Source organism: Heterodontus francisci, chromosome 10 (genome assembly GCF_036365525.1).
Source record: "Heterodontus francisci isolate sHetFra1 chromosome 10, sHetFra1.hap1, whole genome shotgun sequence".
Classification (NCBI taxonomy): Eukaryota; Metazoa; Chordata; class Chondrichthyes; order Heterodontiformes; family Heterodontidae; genus Heterodontus; species Heterodontus francisci.
Genome location: NC_090380.1, coordinates 58,411,226 through 58,427,412, shown reverse-complemented (window position 1 = coordinate 58,427,412; position 16,187 = coordinate 58,411,226). Strand labels below are relative to the sequence as shown.

The following is a 16,187-nucleotide window of genomic DNA, read 5'->3' as shown; positions in this document are numbered from 1 at the left end:
TTTGTCTTCACCAATCTTTTTCTCTTCACATACCGATAGAAACTTTTGCAGTCAGTTTTTATGTTCCCCGCAAGCTTGCTCTCGTACTCTATTTTCCCCTTCTTAATCAATCCCTTGGTCCTCCTTTGCTGAATTCTAAACTGTTCCCAATTTTCAGGTCTGTTGGTTTTTCTGGCAAGTTTATATGCCTCTTCCTTGGATCTAATGCTATCTCTAATTTCCCTTGTAAGCCATGTTTTGGCTACCTTCCCCGTTTTACTTTTGCGCCAGACAGGGATAAACAATTGTTGCAGTTCATCCATGCGCTCTTTAAATGTTTGCCATTGCCTATCCACTGTAATCCCTTTAAGTAGCGTTTCCCAATCCGTCATGGCCAACTTGCGCCTCATACCTTCGTAGTTTCCTTTACTAAGATTCAGAACCCTAGTCTCAGAATCAACTACGTCACTCTCCATCTTGAGGAAGAATTCTATCATATTATGGTCGCTCATCCCCAAGGGGTCTCGCACAACTAGATTGTCAATTATTCCTCTCTTATTACACAATACCTAGTCTAGGATGGCCTGTTCTCTAGTTGGTTCCTCAACGTATTGCTCCAGAAATCCATCCGGTATACACTCCAAGAATTCCTCCTCTGCAGTATTGTGACTAATTTGATTTCTCCAATCTATATGCAGATTAAAGTCACCCATAATTACAGATGTTCCTTTATCGCGTGCATCTCTGATTTCCTGTTTAATGTCATTCCCAAGATCACCACGACAGTTTGGGGGTCTTTATACAACCCCCACTAACATTTTTTGCCCCTTATTGTTTCTCAGCTCAACCCATACAGATTCTACATCGTCAGAGCTAATGTCTTTCCTCACAATTGCGTTAATTTCCTCTTTAATCAGCAATGCAACTCCACCGCCTTTTGCTCTTTGTCTGTCCCTCCTAAATACTGAATACCCCTGGATGTTCATTTCCCATCCCTGGTCACCTTGCAGCCATGTCTGCGTAATCCCGACTATATCATACCCATTTACATCTATTTGCACGATTAATTCATCCACTTTATTGCGAATGCTCCGCGCGTTAAGGCACAAAGCCTTAAGGCTTGTCTTTTTAACATTACTTGGCCCCTTCCCACTACTTTTCACTGTGGCCCTGTTTGATTCTGGCTCTTGATTTCTCTGCCTATCACTTTTCTTATTTCCCTTACTGTCTTTTGTTCTTGTCTTTGATCCCCCCTCCTCAGACTCCCTGCAAAGGTTCCCATTCCCCCTGCCATTTTAGTTTAAACCCTTCCCAACCACTCTAGCAAATACTCCCCCTAGGACATCAGTCCTGGTCCTGCCCAGGTGTAACCCGTCCTGTTTGTACTGGTCCCACCTCCCCCAGAACCAGTCTCAATGTCCCAGGAATCTAAATCCCTCCCCCTCACACCATCTCTTCAGCCATGTCTTCATCCGATATATTCTGCTATTTCTACTCTGACTAGCGCGTGGCACTGGTAGTAATCCTGAGATCACTACCTTTGAGGTCCTGTGTACCACGACCACTGGCTATTCACCCTCCCCCTTCAGAATGTACTGTAACCGCTCTGAGGCATCCTTGATCCATGCACCAGGGAGCAACATACCATCCTGGAGTCTCTTTTGCGGCCACAGAAACGCCTATCTATTCCCCTTACAATTGAATCCCCTATAACTATTGCATTCCCACACTTTTTAGACCTCACCACTCTGGTTAATACCCTCTCTTAAACACACACAGCTGAACTTGTGTTCATCAGCAGGTGCCTTCCCCACCCACCCCCCACCAAGTGCTATTTAAAGGAACTATTAACAACTAGCAGGTTAGTTGCTTATTACGTTAAACCGGCTCTTGCTGAATTTGTGTAAGTGCTGGGTCTTTGAAGGAGCTGATAACAGATGGTGAAGTCTGTGAGGAATGGTGCTTCATACGGGGAAGGGCTTTGAGAATACCACTTGCTCACAACATGGGAGCAATAGTAGCAGAGGCAGCAGAGACGACAAGCTGCTCTCAGAGGGAGCGGGAGAGAGAAGGGCTCTCAGCAGGAGGCTTTACCCAGCTAGGGTCTTCTGGGAGCACTTGTCTTGCCTCCACCTAAGTCAGGAGCTGCGTGTTTGGTGACTGCGATTCATGAAGGAGATGGTCACAAAATTTTACCACCTCTTGGAACCAGACCTGCAGCCTCAGAGTAGGGCATGGATGGCATTGACTGTGGCCACATCAGCATTGCTGTAAATGAGTGCATAATTTGACTCCATTTCCCGTGAATAAAACCCCAGATTGACCACTATTCAACAGTTTCCCACCTGACCTTCCCTCTGTTATGGACTATAACAGCATTCTGTAAACCACAATTTGGAAATAAAAACCACCACAAAGCAACCATTCCAAACCAACTTTATCGCACAAAACATCTAATACTCCATAAAGTACTCAATTAATCACACTTGTGCATTCCCTTTGAGCCTATTCTGCAGACACCTTTTAGGGCTCCCATGGAGTGCTACCCCAGTGACTACAGCATGGTTGGTGAAAGGCTGCTGACTTTCAGTGGGGGAAATGGCACATGGCCTTGCAGGATATCCTTGAGCAGCACTGGGCCTTGAAGTCCCTGCTTTGGACTGCACCACCTTGGCACGGGTGACAGGAGTCTGGGCTAGCTGGCTGAAAGGTAACTGCAAGGGCACTGGCAGAATGGCAGTGGTGGGAGCATGACTACTGTCATCATGAGACAGCAGGTGTGTGCTCCATGGAGCCACGACCACTCCCTCAATGCAGCACCTCAGCAATCCTAGTGATCTGCTGGAGGACAATTTGCTGAACTGTTGTGAGCCCCTGGAAGCCTCTTTGAGCACTGGTATCTGCAGCCATGATGACAGTAAGCTGAGTTTACTTGGTGCTAAACTGAGCTTGCATGACAACAAGCTGAGATTTCATGACCTCAGTCTGAGCTTCCACTGCAGCACTCAGATGTTAGGTGGCTTCTACTTGTGCTGTAGTGGAAGCTGAGGCACTGGCCATCAGACGCTGTATGATAGTTGGGCCTGCAAGTATTCGCATGCAGTTGGCTACACTGGAAAAGATGGGCTTTAAGCTCTGCACAAATCTCTGTGCCAAGTTGGAGCATGCTCCTTGATAGTTACAGCAGGCTTTCTGTCGGGCCTGCCATTGCTCCAAGCATTTCAGTGTGCATGCCCATCTGCATTTTTTTTGTACGCAACCCCATTGGAGTCCTCAGCAGCAGAATTCATATTCAACCTCACCCTTTGGGGAGCTGGCGCATGCGTGATCCTTTCTTCCCACCTTCGCTGCAGCCTGGTGGCTCACCACATGCAGATCCTGCCTCTATGCTGCCCTCTAATGTTTGTGCAGTGCCAGTATGTGAGCTGGTGGTTGCAAGTGTCAGATCGAGTAATGGTGTTTCTTCCTCCTCAGTCTCTTCTTCATCTAGACATTCAGCAACCTGCACCACTGGCTGGCCAGGCGATAGTTCTTGGGTATTCTATGTCAGTGGTTGTGGTGCAGTGTGCCTGCCACAGTTGAATAGTGAATGCAAGCTGTGACATGTGGATATGAAGCTTACTGTACTGCTAGGTGTGTGATGATGTAAGGCTATGAATTGAGTTTTGAGTCATGATTGGGAGAGATTGTTGGGAGATGAATGAAGGGGGTGCGTTGAATGGAGCAGTGTGTGAGGCTTGTGGTGCAGTTGAAGGATATGGCATTAAGGATGCATTTACAGATCTTGACCATTCATGTGACGTCATTAAACTTCTTCTAGCACTGCATTTAGATCATATGTACATATGAACATACGAATTAGGAGCAGGAGTAGGCTACTCAGCCCCAAAAGCCTGCTCTACTATTCAGTAAGATCATGGTTGAATTGATTGTAACCTCGACTCCACATTCCTGCCTACCCCCAATAACCTTTCACCTCTTGCGTATCGAGAATCTATCTACCTCTGCCTTAAAAATATTCGAACACTCTGCTTCCACTGCCTTTTGAGGAAGAGTTCCAAAGACTCACGATTCTCTGAGAGAAAATATTTCTCCTCATCTCTGTCTTAAATGGGCAACCCCTTATTTTTAAAAATAGGTTCTAGTTCTCGATTCTCCCACAAGGGGAAACATCCTTTCCACATCCACCCTGTCAAGACCCCTCAGGATCTTATGTTTCACTCAAGTCACTCTTACTCTTCTAAAGTCTAGTGGATACAAGCCTAGCCTGTCCAACCTTTCCTCATAAGACAACCCACCCATTTCTGTTATTAGTCCAGTAAACCTTATCTGAACTGATTCCAACACATTTACATCCTTCTTTAAATAAGGAGACCAATACTGTACACAGTACTCCAGATGTGGTCTCACCAATGCCCTGGATAATTGAAGCATAACCTCCCTACTTTTTTATTCAATTCCCCTCACAATAAATGATAACATTCTATCAGCTTTCCTAATTATTTGCTGAACCTGCATACTAACCTTTTGCGATTCATGCAACAGGACACCCAAATCATTCTGCATCTCTGATTCTCACCATTTTGATAAATGCTTCTTCTTTATTCTTCCTGCCAAAATGCACAATTTCACATTTTCCCAGATTATACTTAGGTCCTTGGAGCGAGACTACTGGCATTGATGGTAATGGCTATCTGCTGCCACTGCCTTCTCAGTATGTGCCTGGAGGGCCTTCTGGCCCCCTGTGGGAAAAGGACGTCTCTCCTCTTGTTGACTCCTGCACCAAGGCTTCTAATTCATCAGAGAGCCTTGGGGCATGCTCTCTGGCCTGTTGTGCCATGTTTGTATCTTCTTACTGGTGTTCAAGTCTTCTTTACTCAGTTCCAGACCTTGCTGCTGCCAGAATGCACCTCACCTTTAAGAGATGCAGGCTGTCTTTAAGTAGTGCAAGCTAGCTTTAAGTGATGCTGGCCTTGCACAAATGTGGATCCCCTGCTGAGGCATGCAGCTAATCAGCAGCATGTTCATTATTATTAGAAGGCAGCATGAAGTTTGCGTGCTGCCTGCATAATTCTGAACAGATGTGGGGTAATCATGCATCATGATCCCATGCCTGATATTGGGGGCTTTCCAATTTTGCCTCAGTCGTCTTGTGCCAGACTGCTACAACTGTAAGTCTGGTCCGAGTTTCTTGTAGTTTCTACAGAAACTATTGAGAACTTACTTTGTGTTTTGTCTCTTTGTGCGATTAATTTTATAAATAGATTTGAGTCCAATCCAGCATAGCATTTGTCCTTTAATACTTCCAATGTAATTACCCTACTGTAAAAACATACTTCTCAGTTCATAAGTTTCACATTGCTTTGAAAATTACTGGTAAGAAGGTATGGGACTGATATTGAAAATTGAAATCCTAACAGCCTATTTAATCTCAGCAGAAGTGAAGATGCAAAACTGTTGACATTAGCGATATGGACTACCACCCATTGCTGTTTGATTAATGCAGCTGAAAGTGAATATAAAGCACAGGGTTCTTTTGCATCTACACACTATACTTAATGAGGGCAACTGTCTGTAAAGTACAGTGATTCCAGTATTAGGGCCAGCATAAAATAAAATAAATTAATTGTTTTACGCTAAATGAGCATAAATAAGGCTCAGGTCTGCGACAATCACTTCCACATACTCTGCGAAAAAAGGAACCTCTTAATTTAGACCAGAAAAAGCTTTAAAATTATATTATCTGACGACTGATAAAGGTCATTGATTCTTAATTTTGTCCTCGGTGGAAGAGAGTTCAAAGTTTACAGTGTCATCTGATACATTCAAGGTGCAATAATGCTGCAAATTTAATATCAGCTTCCACCATATTCTGAAAATAGTTGTGTAACACTCTGTAGAGGAATTAACACTACATAAGGCATGGGGTAAAAGTTCACAGGTATAAAACAGGCACAGCAAGGCCCAAGTTCAGGGTCCTGGCATTAGGCCACTTGTATATACGAATTGGGGAACCACTGTCTGTTTTTGGGCCCCTCTTCCAAATTGGGTTGCCATGAGCAGAACAGGCATCAGGCTTGCTCCTCTAAAGTTCTGTGGGCATGAATCCGGCCTAGCCAATGGTTGCCACTGGAAGGGTAAATATTTTAATTTAAATAAATGATGTGGAAGCAGAGAGAGCAGAAGTGCTTCTCCTGGAGTTACAACACTCTTAATTGCTGCTGTAAGCCACAATCGGGCCACCTTCCGCTGTCCTCTTCCTCCTCCTCCCCCGGGACTTGGCTGATGGTCACTGATGGCAAGGCAGGCAGGCCAGAAATTGAAATGTTCAGTGTGGTTAGGCTGCCTTTGGAGGTGTGACAGACGCCAGCCAGAATCTCATCATGATTATTTATATGAGGTTGGAGGTCCAATTTGGCTTGATCCTTGGGCCTCGGTCTTTGAGTGCAGGGATGTTCCATCCACTTAGTTCTCTACTTGCTTGCTAAGCAAGGCACTTAGAAAAGGAAAGCATCTAATAACAGGGGAAAATCTGGGGGTTCAGTGTATTTTACATCAGGGATGCCTTTTCTCACTCATCCTAAATAAGACACAAAGGAATCGATCTATGACTTTATGACTAGAGTTATACTGAAGTTGGTGCAAAGTGTATACATGGACCAATGTCCTTGTGGGGTGATTTGCTAGTGCTGTTGGGGAAGGTTTAAACTAACTTGGCAGGGGTTGGGAACCAGAAGGTAATATTAGAAAGGAAAACCAAGAACAACAGAGAATTGGGAGAGACAGATAGTACTAGAGTAGGAAATAGTAAGTCATTAGGTGAGGTCAGTCTAAGACAGGATGTAATAAGGTCTAAATGAATTTTACTGTGGATGTATATAGATGCGCAAAGTGTGGTAAATAAGGTTAGTGAGCTGCAGACCAAGATAGCCAAGTGAAAATATGACGTTGTCACGATAACGGGGACCTGACTCAAAAAAGGGCAGGCCCAGGTACTAAATATTTCTGGATACAAGGTGTTCAGAAAAGATAGGGAAGGAAGGAAAGGAGGAGGGGTAGCTGTATCGATTAAGGAGAACATATACAATGCTGGAGAGAGAAGATGTCTTATTTGGTTAGAGCTAAGAAACAATAGAGGTACCATTACTTTGCTGGGTGCATTCTATAGGTAACCAACTAGTGAGAAAGATGTAGAGGAACAAATTTGAAAGGAAATTATGGAGAGATGCAAGAATTATAGAGTAGTTAAAATTGGGGACTTTAAGTATCCTAATATAGATTAAGATAGTAATAGTGCAAAAGGCAGAGAGGGGAAAGAGTTTCTAGAGTGTGTTCAGGAGAATTTTCTACATTATTTTCCAATCCAAAGAGGAAGGAGATATTGTCGGATCTGGCTCTGGGGAATGAGGTGGGTCAAATGAATCAAGTGACAGAAGGGGAACATTTAGGAGACAGTGACCATAGCATCATAAGGTTTAGGTTAGCTATGGAAAAGGACAAAGAGCAATCCAGGGTAAAGATAATTAATTAGGGGAGGGCCAACTTCAATGGAGTGAGAACAGATCTGGCCCAAGTAAATTGGAACCAAAAGTTGACAGGCAAAACTGTAACTGAACAATGGGCTGCCTTTAGAGAGGAGATAGTGTGGATATAGTCAAGGCACATTATAGTAACTAGTAACCCACAGAATGTTTCTTTATTTGACTTCATGACGATGTTTTTGTGTGACTTCTAGGCTGAGAAAAATGACGAGGCCAATGCGAAAGCTGAGCAAGAGACTACCAAACCAGAAGACAAGGCTCACAAGGCCGCCACCAAAATCCAGGCCAGCTTCCGTGGCCATATAACACGGAAAAAGCTCAAGGGGGAGAAGAAAGGAGAGTCAGCTGTGGCAACGAAGGTGGAGGGTGCAGAGAAAAAAGATGACGCTAAAAAAACAGAGGTTATCAAGGAGGAAGAGGCAACAGCAACAGAACCAGCTGCATCTGGTTCTGAAGGGAAAACGGAAGAGGCAGAAAAGCCGGCAAGCAATCCTGAAGAAACCCCCTCAGATGCTGAGAAGGCATCGGAGGCAAAGGAGGCTCCCACGGAAAACTTGGAGAAAGCAACGCCAGCTGCAACAGATGAAAAGACCGCAAATGGTGAAAAGGATGCCAAGGAAAAAGGAAGTGGTGCAAGTACTGCCATTGAAAATACTCCATCTTCAAATGTCACCTCCAGCCAGGAAAAAGAGAAGAAACAAGTAGAAGCACCTGTCACTGAGGCCAGTGAAGCAGCAACAAAGGCCCAAACTGAGGCAGCTGCTAGTAGCACAGCACCAGAGAAAACAGGTAAGAAACGCAAACTTTTTTTAAAAAGAAAACACCTTGAGATCCAAACTTATTTTTTTCAATAGCGCTAAGAATGATGTGAAAGAGTTAAGTACAGATCTAGAAGCTGTATAGCAAAAGTGAAGAAGTACCGGTCTTTTCATTTTTTAAAATTTCTATTGGATAACATTGAAATTATAAATTACACAGGAACTTTAGGTGATGTTCCAGATTGTCAATATGGAAACATGCTCAAAGTTATAATTTTTGTTGATTTATGTTGCTATGTTTTCATCGCTAATAAATTTTGCTTTAAGGAGCCAATCAACTAAACAAATTATAAATACATATACGAAACTTGTTGACCATTTATCATTAAATAACTGTTAGAAATTTTCTGTTCATATCAGATTGCATACAGAATGAATAGTTAACACTTTGAAATAGTAAATATGTCTACTTTAGGGCCTTATTATAACCCAAATGTTTGAGACAGTTTTACCTGTGGAGCCAATGTATAGAGAGTGTGTGAGGGAGATATGCATGTGTATGTATGTAAACTCCCATGTAACTGTAGCAAAACTACTGGCTTCAATTAAGGATTCCCAGTTCTGCACTATTGCTTTTTCTCTAAAAAATAGAACAGATCTGGTTTGAAATATTACAGCTGTTGTTTGACACAGCTCAAAATGTTTTCACAAGATCTCCAAGATTAGTAAAAACAAAGAAAACTCAGGTAAGATGTTACTGTCATGAAAACTAGATTGTTTGAACACAAAATTATGTCTTAAAAGTGGGCCATGAACCACTTTGATAACTTCCTATTTCCTAATTCACCCACTGTACTTCAGAAGCTGGTCTAAACATGCTCCTATGAGAATGTGCAAATCTCCTATAAGTTGTGATCTCTGACATTACTACAATGTTCCTACTTCACGTGGCCATTGTTATTCATTATAAAGTACTTCCTTGTTTTCTTCGGCAGCATCTCAACACAATGTCAGCTACACTTCACTAGCTGAAGCATGGAAAATAAACTTATATATACAGTATTACACAAGTAACAAGGAATCAGGGTGATTTATCAGCCTCAATGTGAAGTCTCTAACTAGATTGAGTCTTGTTCATGTACTTGTGTAAATACAGTGGAGGAAATCCAATGAGGAAAATAAACATTTGTAATTCACCCTGATCATTAGGTAATTTGGTTTCGTTGAAATCGCAAACCACTTTCATATTTATTGATACTAAAACTGACAAATGACTGAGGCTTATATCTATTCTCTTTTGGGATTAGATACAATTAGTAGGATATCTTTCTAGCATGTATTTTACTTGAAAAAAGATATTGCTTGAGCAACCTCCTTTCTTAAAATTATTTTCAAGAAATTCCATAATTGTCCACATTGATCAGAATACCCATTTGAATTAAGGAGATAGACAATTCTAAAAGGAGCATCTCTGGCAGAAGATTTTGATACATTCTGGTCTGAGGCCATTACCCACCTAGTTCCAGGCTGAGATTATATAAATCTCTGCCAAGGCAAAATATATTCTGCCAGCTGTTACACAGAGATGTGTAATACACTTGCAAATATTTTAAAAACATAATTAATTCCCATGTGTGAGCAGGGAAGGAGGGCAGTGATTGGATTTTGCAATGTATAGTGCATTTTTGTTAAAACAGCTTAATTTGAAGAACTTTAACATTGGCACACTCAGTAAAGTAACATTTAAGCATTTTTCTACATGGGCGAACAGTACCATCAAGGGTATTTTTTTTTATAACTGATCCTGTGCAACTGGCTTTCTCAGTTGAAAGTAATTGATCACCTGTTTTTTAATGGCTGTTGCTACCAGCTGTCACTCAGCAATAGGTACTTTTGTTGTAATATTTTATATAACAACATTGTACACAAGCATTGTTGAGGTTTTAAGGTTCTTATTTATGATTAAAGCTGTGTACATTTTTTCACAGCTACTTTGGGTTGTGCAGACTGTGAGTGATCAGAAAGGCCTCACATAATTACTCTTTCAAATGAAGATTGTAAAATTAGTGGAAATGCACCAGGATCAGCAATAAATAGCAAAAAAGAACACAGTAATTCTGCAGCCAGAACCAACATCTGACCTCTTAGAAGGTCACACATACCGGGCTGACTTTACCAGCCCCTCGACGCTGCGGGTCGCGGTGCGGGGGATAGTAAAATGCTGCGGGGAGAGGCCCGCCTCAACCCGCAACATCGAGAAGGGCCTGCCGCATATTACCGGCGGCGGCAGGACCTGGGTGCAGCACCCCCCACCCCCGCCGCCTGGCACCGGGCCCTTCATCAGCATAAGTAAATGAACATTTAAAATATTTAAATAAACTTACCTGCAGGTGGCGGCTGTCCCACTCCGATATTAAGGCCACCGTTGGTGCTCCGCGTGCCTTCGGAACTCCATACGGAGTTCTGGGCGAGAACCTGGTGGGGAGGGGCGAGTAATAAAATTTTCAGGGCGGGAGGGGTGGAGGAGCAGGGAAATCAATTTTTGTTGGATGTGGGAATGGTGGGAAGGGGTTGAAGGGCAAAACATTGAAGGTTGCGGGGGAAAGTTCAGGTATTAGATAAATCAGTTGTTGGTCATTTCATTGCCTGGATTGACCATGGGGGAGGGGGGTGGTGTGGGTGGGGGGAGGGTGTTGGGGAAGGGCCTCCATCACTTATTTGTAAATGTATTAAAAATCATTGATATTCACCCTTTAAAAATGGCACCGACGTCTGCCTCTATTTAAATAAGCCCCCACACATAATATCGCAGGGGCTCAGGGATGGCACATCCGCACGGGCTGCACACCGTTCTTAGAGTGCGCCATCGCGAACTGCAACGCACTCATAAAATTCAGCCCACCATGCAAGATGGTTTTGATACTGTACAGTTTGCAATAAAATATGGTCTGGAATTCCCCTCGCCCCTGGGAGCAGGGAGCAGGTAGGAGGTGGGGTGGGGATAGACATAAAATTGGGTGGGATGGTGGGGGTGACAGGTTTATCGCCTACCAGCCTCTGTTGGTATTTTACCAGCGGCGGGGGCAGTGACAGGCAGCCTGCCCACACTTGGTTGAATTGAGGCCCTTAAGTGACTAATTAATGGTCACGTAAGGGCCACTTCCTGCCACCTTTGGCATTTATCAGAGGCGGTTGGCACTTCGGCCCCACAGAGGGCTCCCAAACGGCAAGTGCTGCCCCCACGGCCCTCGTGATCAACACACACCTCGCCACCTCCCCCCCACCCCCCACCCCCCTCACCAGGGCTTGCCTGATTGGCTTCAATGATCCCCGACCTCACTGACTTGCACTCCAGATTTCCTCGATGGCTATATCTCTGGGGGCTGCTGCAGTTCCAGCAGTGGCCACTTCTCCTGGGAGCACTGCTGGCCCTCTGATTGGTCAGCAGCTCTTGGAGGTGGAACATACTGCCTTAGAGGGGTGGAAGCCACAACTGCAGGCAGTTAATTGCCTGAGGACCATAAAATACTGGTGTGGCTTCCAAGAGCACCATCTCCACATTACATCATGGCAGGTTTCAAATCCCTGAATAACCTGTGAAATTTATTTATACTGACCATGAAGTTTGACCCCAAAATCCCATGAAATGTATAGGCACCAATTAATCACATGCAGATATGGCACACAAGCTGCAAATCCAGTGTTTTGATGTATGTGTGTTACTTGCCAGGTTTCTTGATTTTTTTGTTCTCTAGCTTTTTCAGGTTAGCTGATCTTAAAGTCCCCTCTGAGATATTGGGCTCAATTTTACAATCACGCCGCGAAAACAATGGCGGCCCGCCTGTATGGGCCACATGTCGCAGAGCCACCACGATCCTGAGTGTAGCGGCTCGCTCATTTAAATAGCTGGGATGGGCCACCCCCCCAAACACGTGGAGGGGGTGAGGGGGAGCTGTCTGTCCCTGGCAATGGTGTCAGCTGCCTGTGCACAGGCGCTGAGGATATTTTTAAAGGGCTTTGAGCCCTACTGTTAAATTTAAATATTTAAAGCTAAAGTGAATGAAAAAAAATTAAATACATTTATTTTTCCCCTCTCCCACCCTAATAACAATTAAATTATTTTCTCTCCCCCCACCCCCCCAACAAAGCACTGACCTTGTCCACCTGACCTTCCCCTCCAAAAGTGCATAAACTTGAACCTAAAACCCTTCCCACCATCCCCTACACTAATGATGTTACTTTGACCCCGTTCCCCACCACCCACACTAAGAAACTTATCTCCTCCCTCCTCCCAACAAGCGTTCCGCCTCGCTTTCCCAGGCGGGGATCCGAAGGTCTGGGAGTGCCGGCCAGTGGCAGGAAGATCGCAGCGGGATGGAAGGTGGCACCTTAAGTATGATTAATGCATTCATTTCCATTTATTTAAATCAGTAAACGGGGGCCTCCACAAGGCCTTGCCGCCAGCGACAATATCAGACCTGGCCCTTCCGGCGTCAGGGTGCATGGTGGCCCTCTCCTGGAGACATTTTCCACATACACACACCCCCCTCCCCCCAACCATGAACCTCGATGTTGGGGGTTCTGTAAAATCCAGCCCAATGTGTGTTATTTGAAGGTACCACATTTGTTCATGTCATTACATCAAAATAGGCCAGTCTTGTAAACCAGCAACCAAGAGCTCAACCTATTAGACAGGAACATCTTAGCCCATAAGAAGTATTTGTAACAGACTTTAGGCCATATGTTTTGAAAGTGTTACAAATCACATTCAAGGATTGGATGGAGTTTAGAGTACATTTAATGCCTGTTAATTTTTAATGATGTGTTAATAAATCCCCAATTTGAATGCAAACTACAATGAACCAGGAACAGCTAAATGTTCCTTAATTGGTGTGCAGCCATTTGAACTCAAATTCTGGTTGCAAACTTTAGCACAATATTCTGAAAATATATATTGCTTGAAATAAAATACTAAAACTGGACAGAGTTTTAAAAGGTGTGTGTAGCTTTGTATATTTTCTAGCATTCCATGGTCCAATAGAACAAATCTTATTATTGACAACAGCTCAGTAATATAGTTTGGCAGTGTTTGTATTCGGTTTATGATTTTTAATCTATTTATCTATCTGTTAAATCTGACATTATGTTAAACCTTTTGCTTTTGGCTTAACATCAGTAATATATATTAAAAGGCACCTTAAGAGAATAAAAACTTATTCATAAAATTACATTTTGATACTATATCATTAACTTAAAGGTGAAATATACAACTGAGGTGCTGAAATTTTGATGTGTGATATGTTGTTTAATGTGTTTGGTTAAGGTTAACAGGTTAATAATAAACCATGTTAAAATAGCAAGCACAGGAATGAAAGGTGAATGTGTTAACCAACATGTTACAGAAGTCCCACAACTGAATTTTGATCCTTAATATTTTCTCTTTGATTGGAATTTACTTGTTGCCTTTTTTTTTTAATCAGTCCGCTCGCATGTTACTGAATAGCAGATGCTAAAGGATCAAGAAGGACAAATCTGTCCAGTTGTTGAGAAAAATAGCAATCTTTCCAATGGAATTGACACAGTTTAAAAAGAAACATAGCAAGAACAGTTAATGGAAGACGACTGTTTTTGCTCAGAATTTGAATTTTATTCAAACCAATAAAATTTAGTAAAATTTGATGTATATTTTAAATTGCAAATTTTTCTTTGAAAACCAGTTCCATCGCTATGATCCTGAATAATGTAAAAATGTTTGTATGTAAATGGAAAGAAATCAGAAGGAAATAAAAGAAATGTCTCAAGCAAATATTTTAAAATAATATATTTTAAATGCTGGTAGTGAGTAAACTATTAAATGCAAATAATCGTTCATTTTATGAATTTTTGGCAATGACGTTTCCAAATAGATGCAGGCCTTTTTCTAACTTAATAAATATGCACATGTTAACCCTTTAACTCCCACCAGTGAGTTTATTAATTTCATAGTAACTAAGTTTCATGCTGAGGTGTTTAAACATTGATATTGTTTGCAAAAACATTTGTTTCTCTTTATGAATGTTGGAAACTGTTGCAAAGATAATGTTTAAAATACAATACTGATAATGATGCAAGTAAAATATGGGGCTTTAAAGAACAGAATGAAATACAAATAGAGACTAGATAAACAAAAGGAGACAAAACTGTGGTACTCTGAGACATGTTTTGTGTTGGTATTGGTGTGGTCTGACTTGGCTTTTCTGCAGTTATTCTTTACCTGGTGAATTCCCAACCAATGAAATAGAAAAAGGATAGTGCCAGAGGACTAGAAAACATCAAGTCTTCAAAAAGGGAGATAGAACTCATCTAGGCAACTAGAAGTCACTTAGCTTGACATTAGTTGGAGGTAAATACAAGAACCTTTGCTAAAAGAATGAGATAATAAAACACTTAGAAATAGAGAACATAATAAAAAAAAGGTCAGCATAGATTTCTAAAAGGAAGATCACATTTATCCAACCTTATTGAATTCTTTAAAGAAATAATAGAAACAATAGACAAGGGCATTCCATGATATGATATACATGGACCTTCGATGAAGAATGCTTTCGATAAGGTACCACATGATAGATTCATAACAAATGTTAGGAGTTGAGTAGCAAAATGGAATGAAAGAAGACTACAAAACCAAAACGTGGTGTTCCAGAGCAATCCTATTGCTGTTTACCATATGCATAAATGATTTGGATTTAAGATTAGAAGTATGGTGTAAAATTTGCAGAGCCTACCAAATTGGGAGATACAGCTAATAATATGGAAGACTGAACCAATACATAGGACGACATAAACAGGCTTGTGACATTTTTCTACATGAAAGTTTCTTGTTCTTGATCTTATTCAGTGGATACTGGCTACAATCTAATTTAATGGTAAAAGGACCATTTGATTTATCAAACACCATCAAATTAGGTATGCATAAAACAATTGTTTTCAAGTGCTCATTTTCGAAAGACCCAGTATCATGGTTATTTCCAGAAGTAGCACTATTCAAGGAATACCCAAGCACCTTGGCTCAAAAATAATTAAGGCTTTCCCTGAGGTAATTGAAGGACTCTGTTTAATTACCTCCTGAAGCATATATTTAAGTACTTGTATTGCAGGGAGGGTATTAGCATAATACCTAATTGTTTGAAGTGAGAATTAACACTTGCTTTCCCAAAGCTTTCAGTACTTGCAGAATTCAAATGCTGCCTTATAGTAAGAGTGCAGTGGATAGAAATCTCTTTGTTAGCTGCACTCTAGAGATGCATGACCAATTAATCTGTTTTGATAGTCTTGGCTGAGGAATGAATGGGACCAAGTGAAACAGCAGACAGAGTCTCTGGGCTGGATTTTACACTGGGCGGATGGGAGCTGGCCTTCGACGTAAAAGTTGGTGGCGAACCCGCTTCCGCCCAGCCTGGGGATCTGTCCCGCATTTTACGGGTGGTCGGGCTTTAAATGGTCCGAGGCGGGACTTCCACCCTTTTGAGGGAGGCAGTCCCACCTCATTGAGCTGCCGGCCAATCATCGGGCCAGCAGCTCTTAGTCCCAGCAGTGGCCACCGCTCCCGGTGGCACTGCTGGGACTGCAGCCCAACCGAGGACATAGAGCCAGGAGTGCAGGTAAGTTTGGTTTGCCTCGCCAAGGAAACCGGTCGCGTTCCGGCGAGGCAAGGTTGGTCATTTGGGGGTGCCTCTCGGGTCTTGGGGATGGTTGGGGAAGTGGGAGCAGCCCTCAACTGGTCACACCCTGTGCTTTTTTGCCAGAGCCCACCCCTGGTGCACTGAGAGGCCACCAAGTATCAGTGGGTGGCCTTTCACGTCTCCCGGATGCCCGCTTGTCACGAGTAAAATCCCCGAGGAGGCGGCGAAGGCCCTTAAGTGGCTGTTAA

At 42.7% G+C, this 16,187-nt stretch overlaps 1 protein-coding gene across 1 annotated transcript in view; it reads left to right on the top strand.

Annotated features, from left to right (window-relative positions):
• gap43 (growth associated protein 43) overlaps positions 1-16,187 on the top strand; it is a 261,369-nt gene that overhangs the window by 61,137 nt on the left and 184,045 nt on the right. Inside the window, exon 2 of the mRNA XM_068039888.1 lies at positions 7,715-8,309. Within this exon, the coding sequence (XP_067895989.1) occupies positions 7,715-8,309 (595 nt within the window). The remainder of the gene's footprint in view (positions 1-7,714; positions 8,310-16,187) is intronic.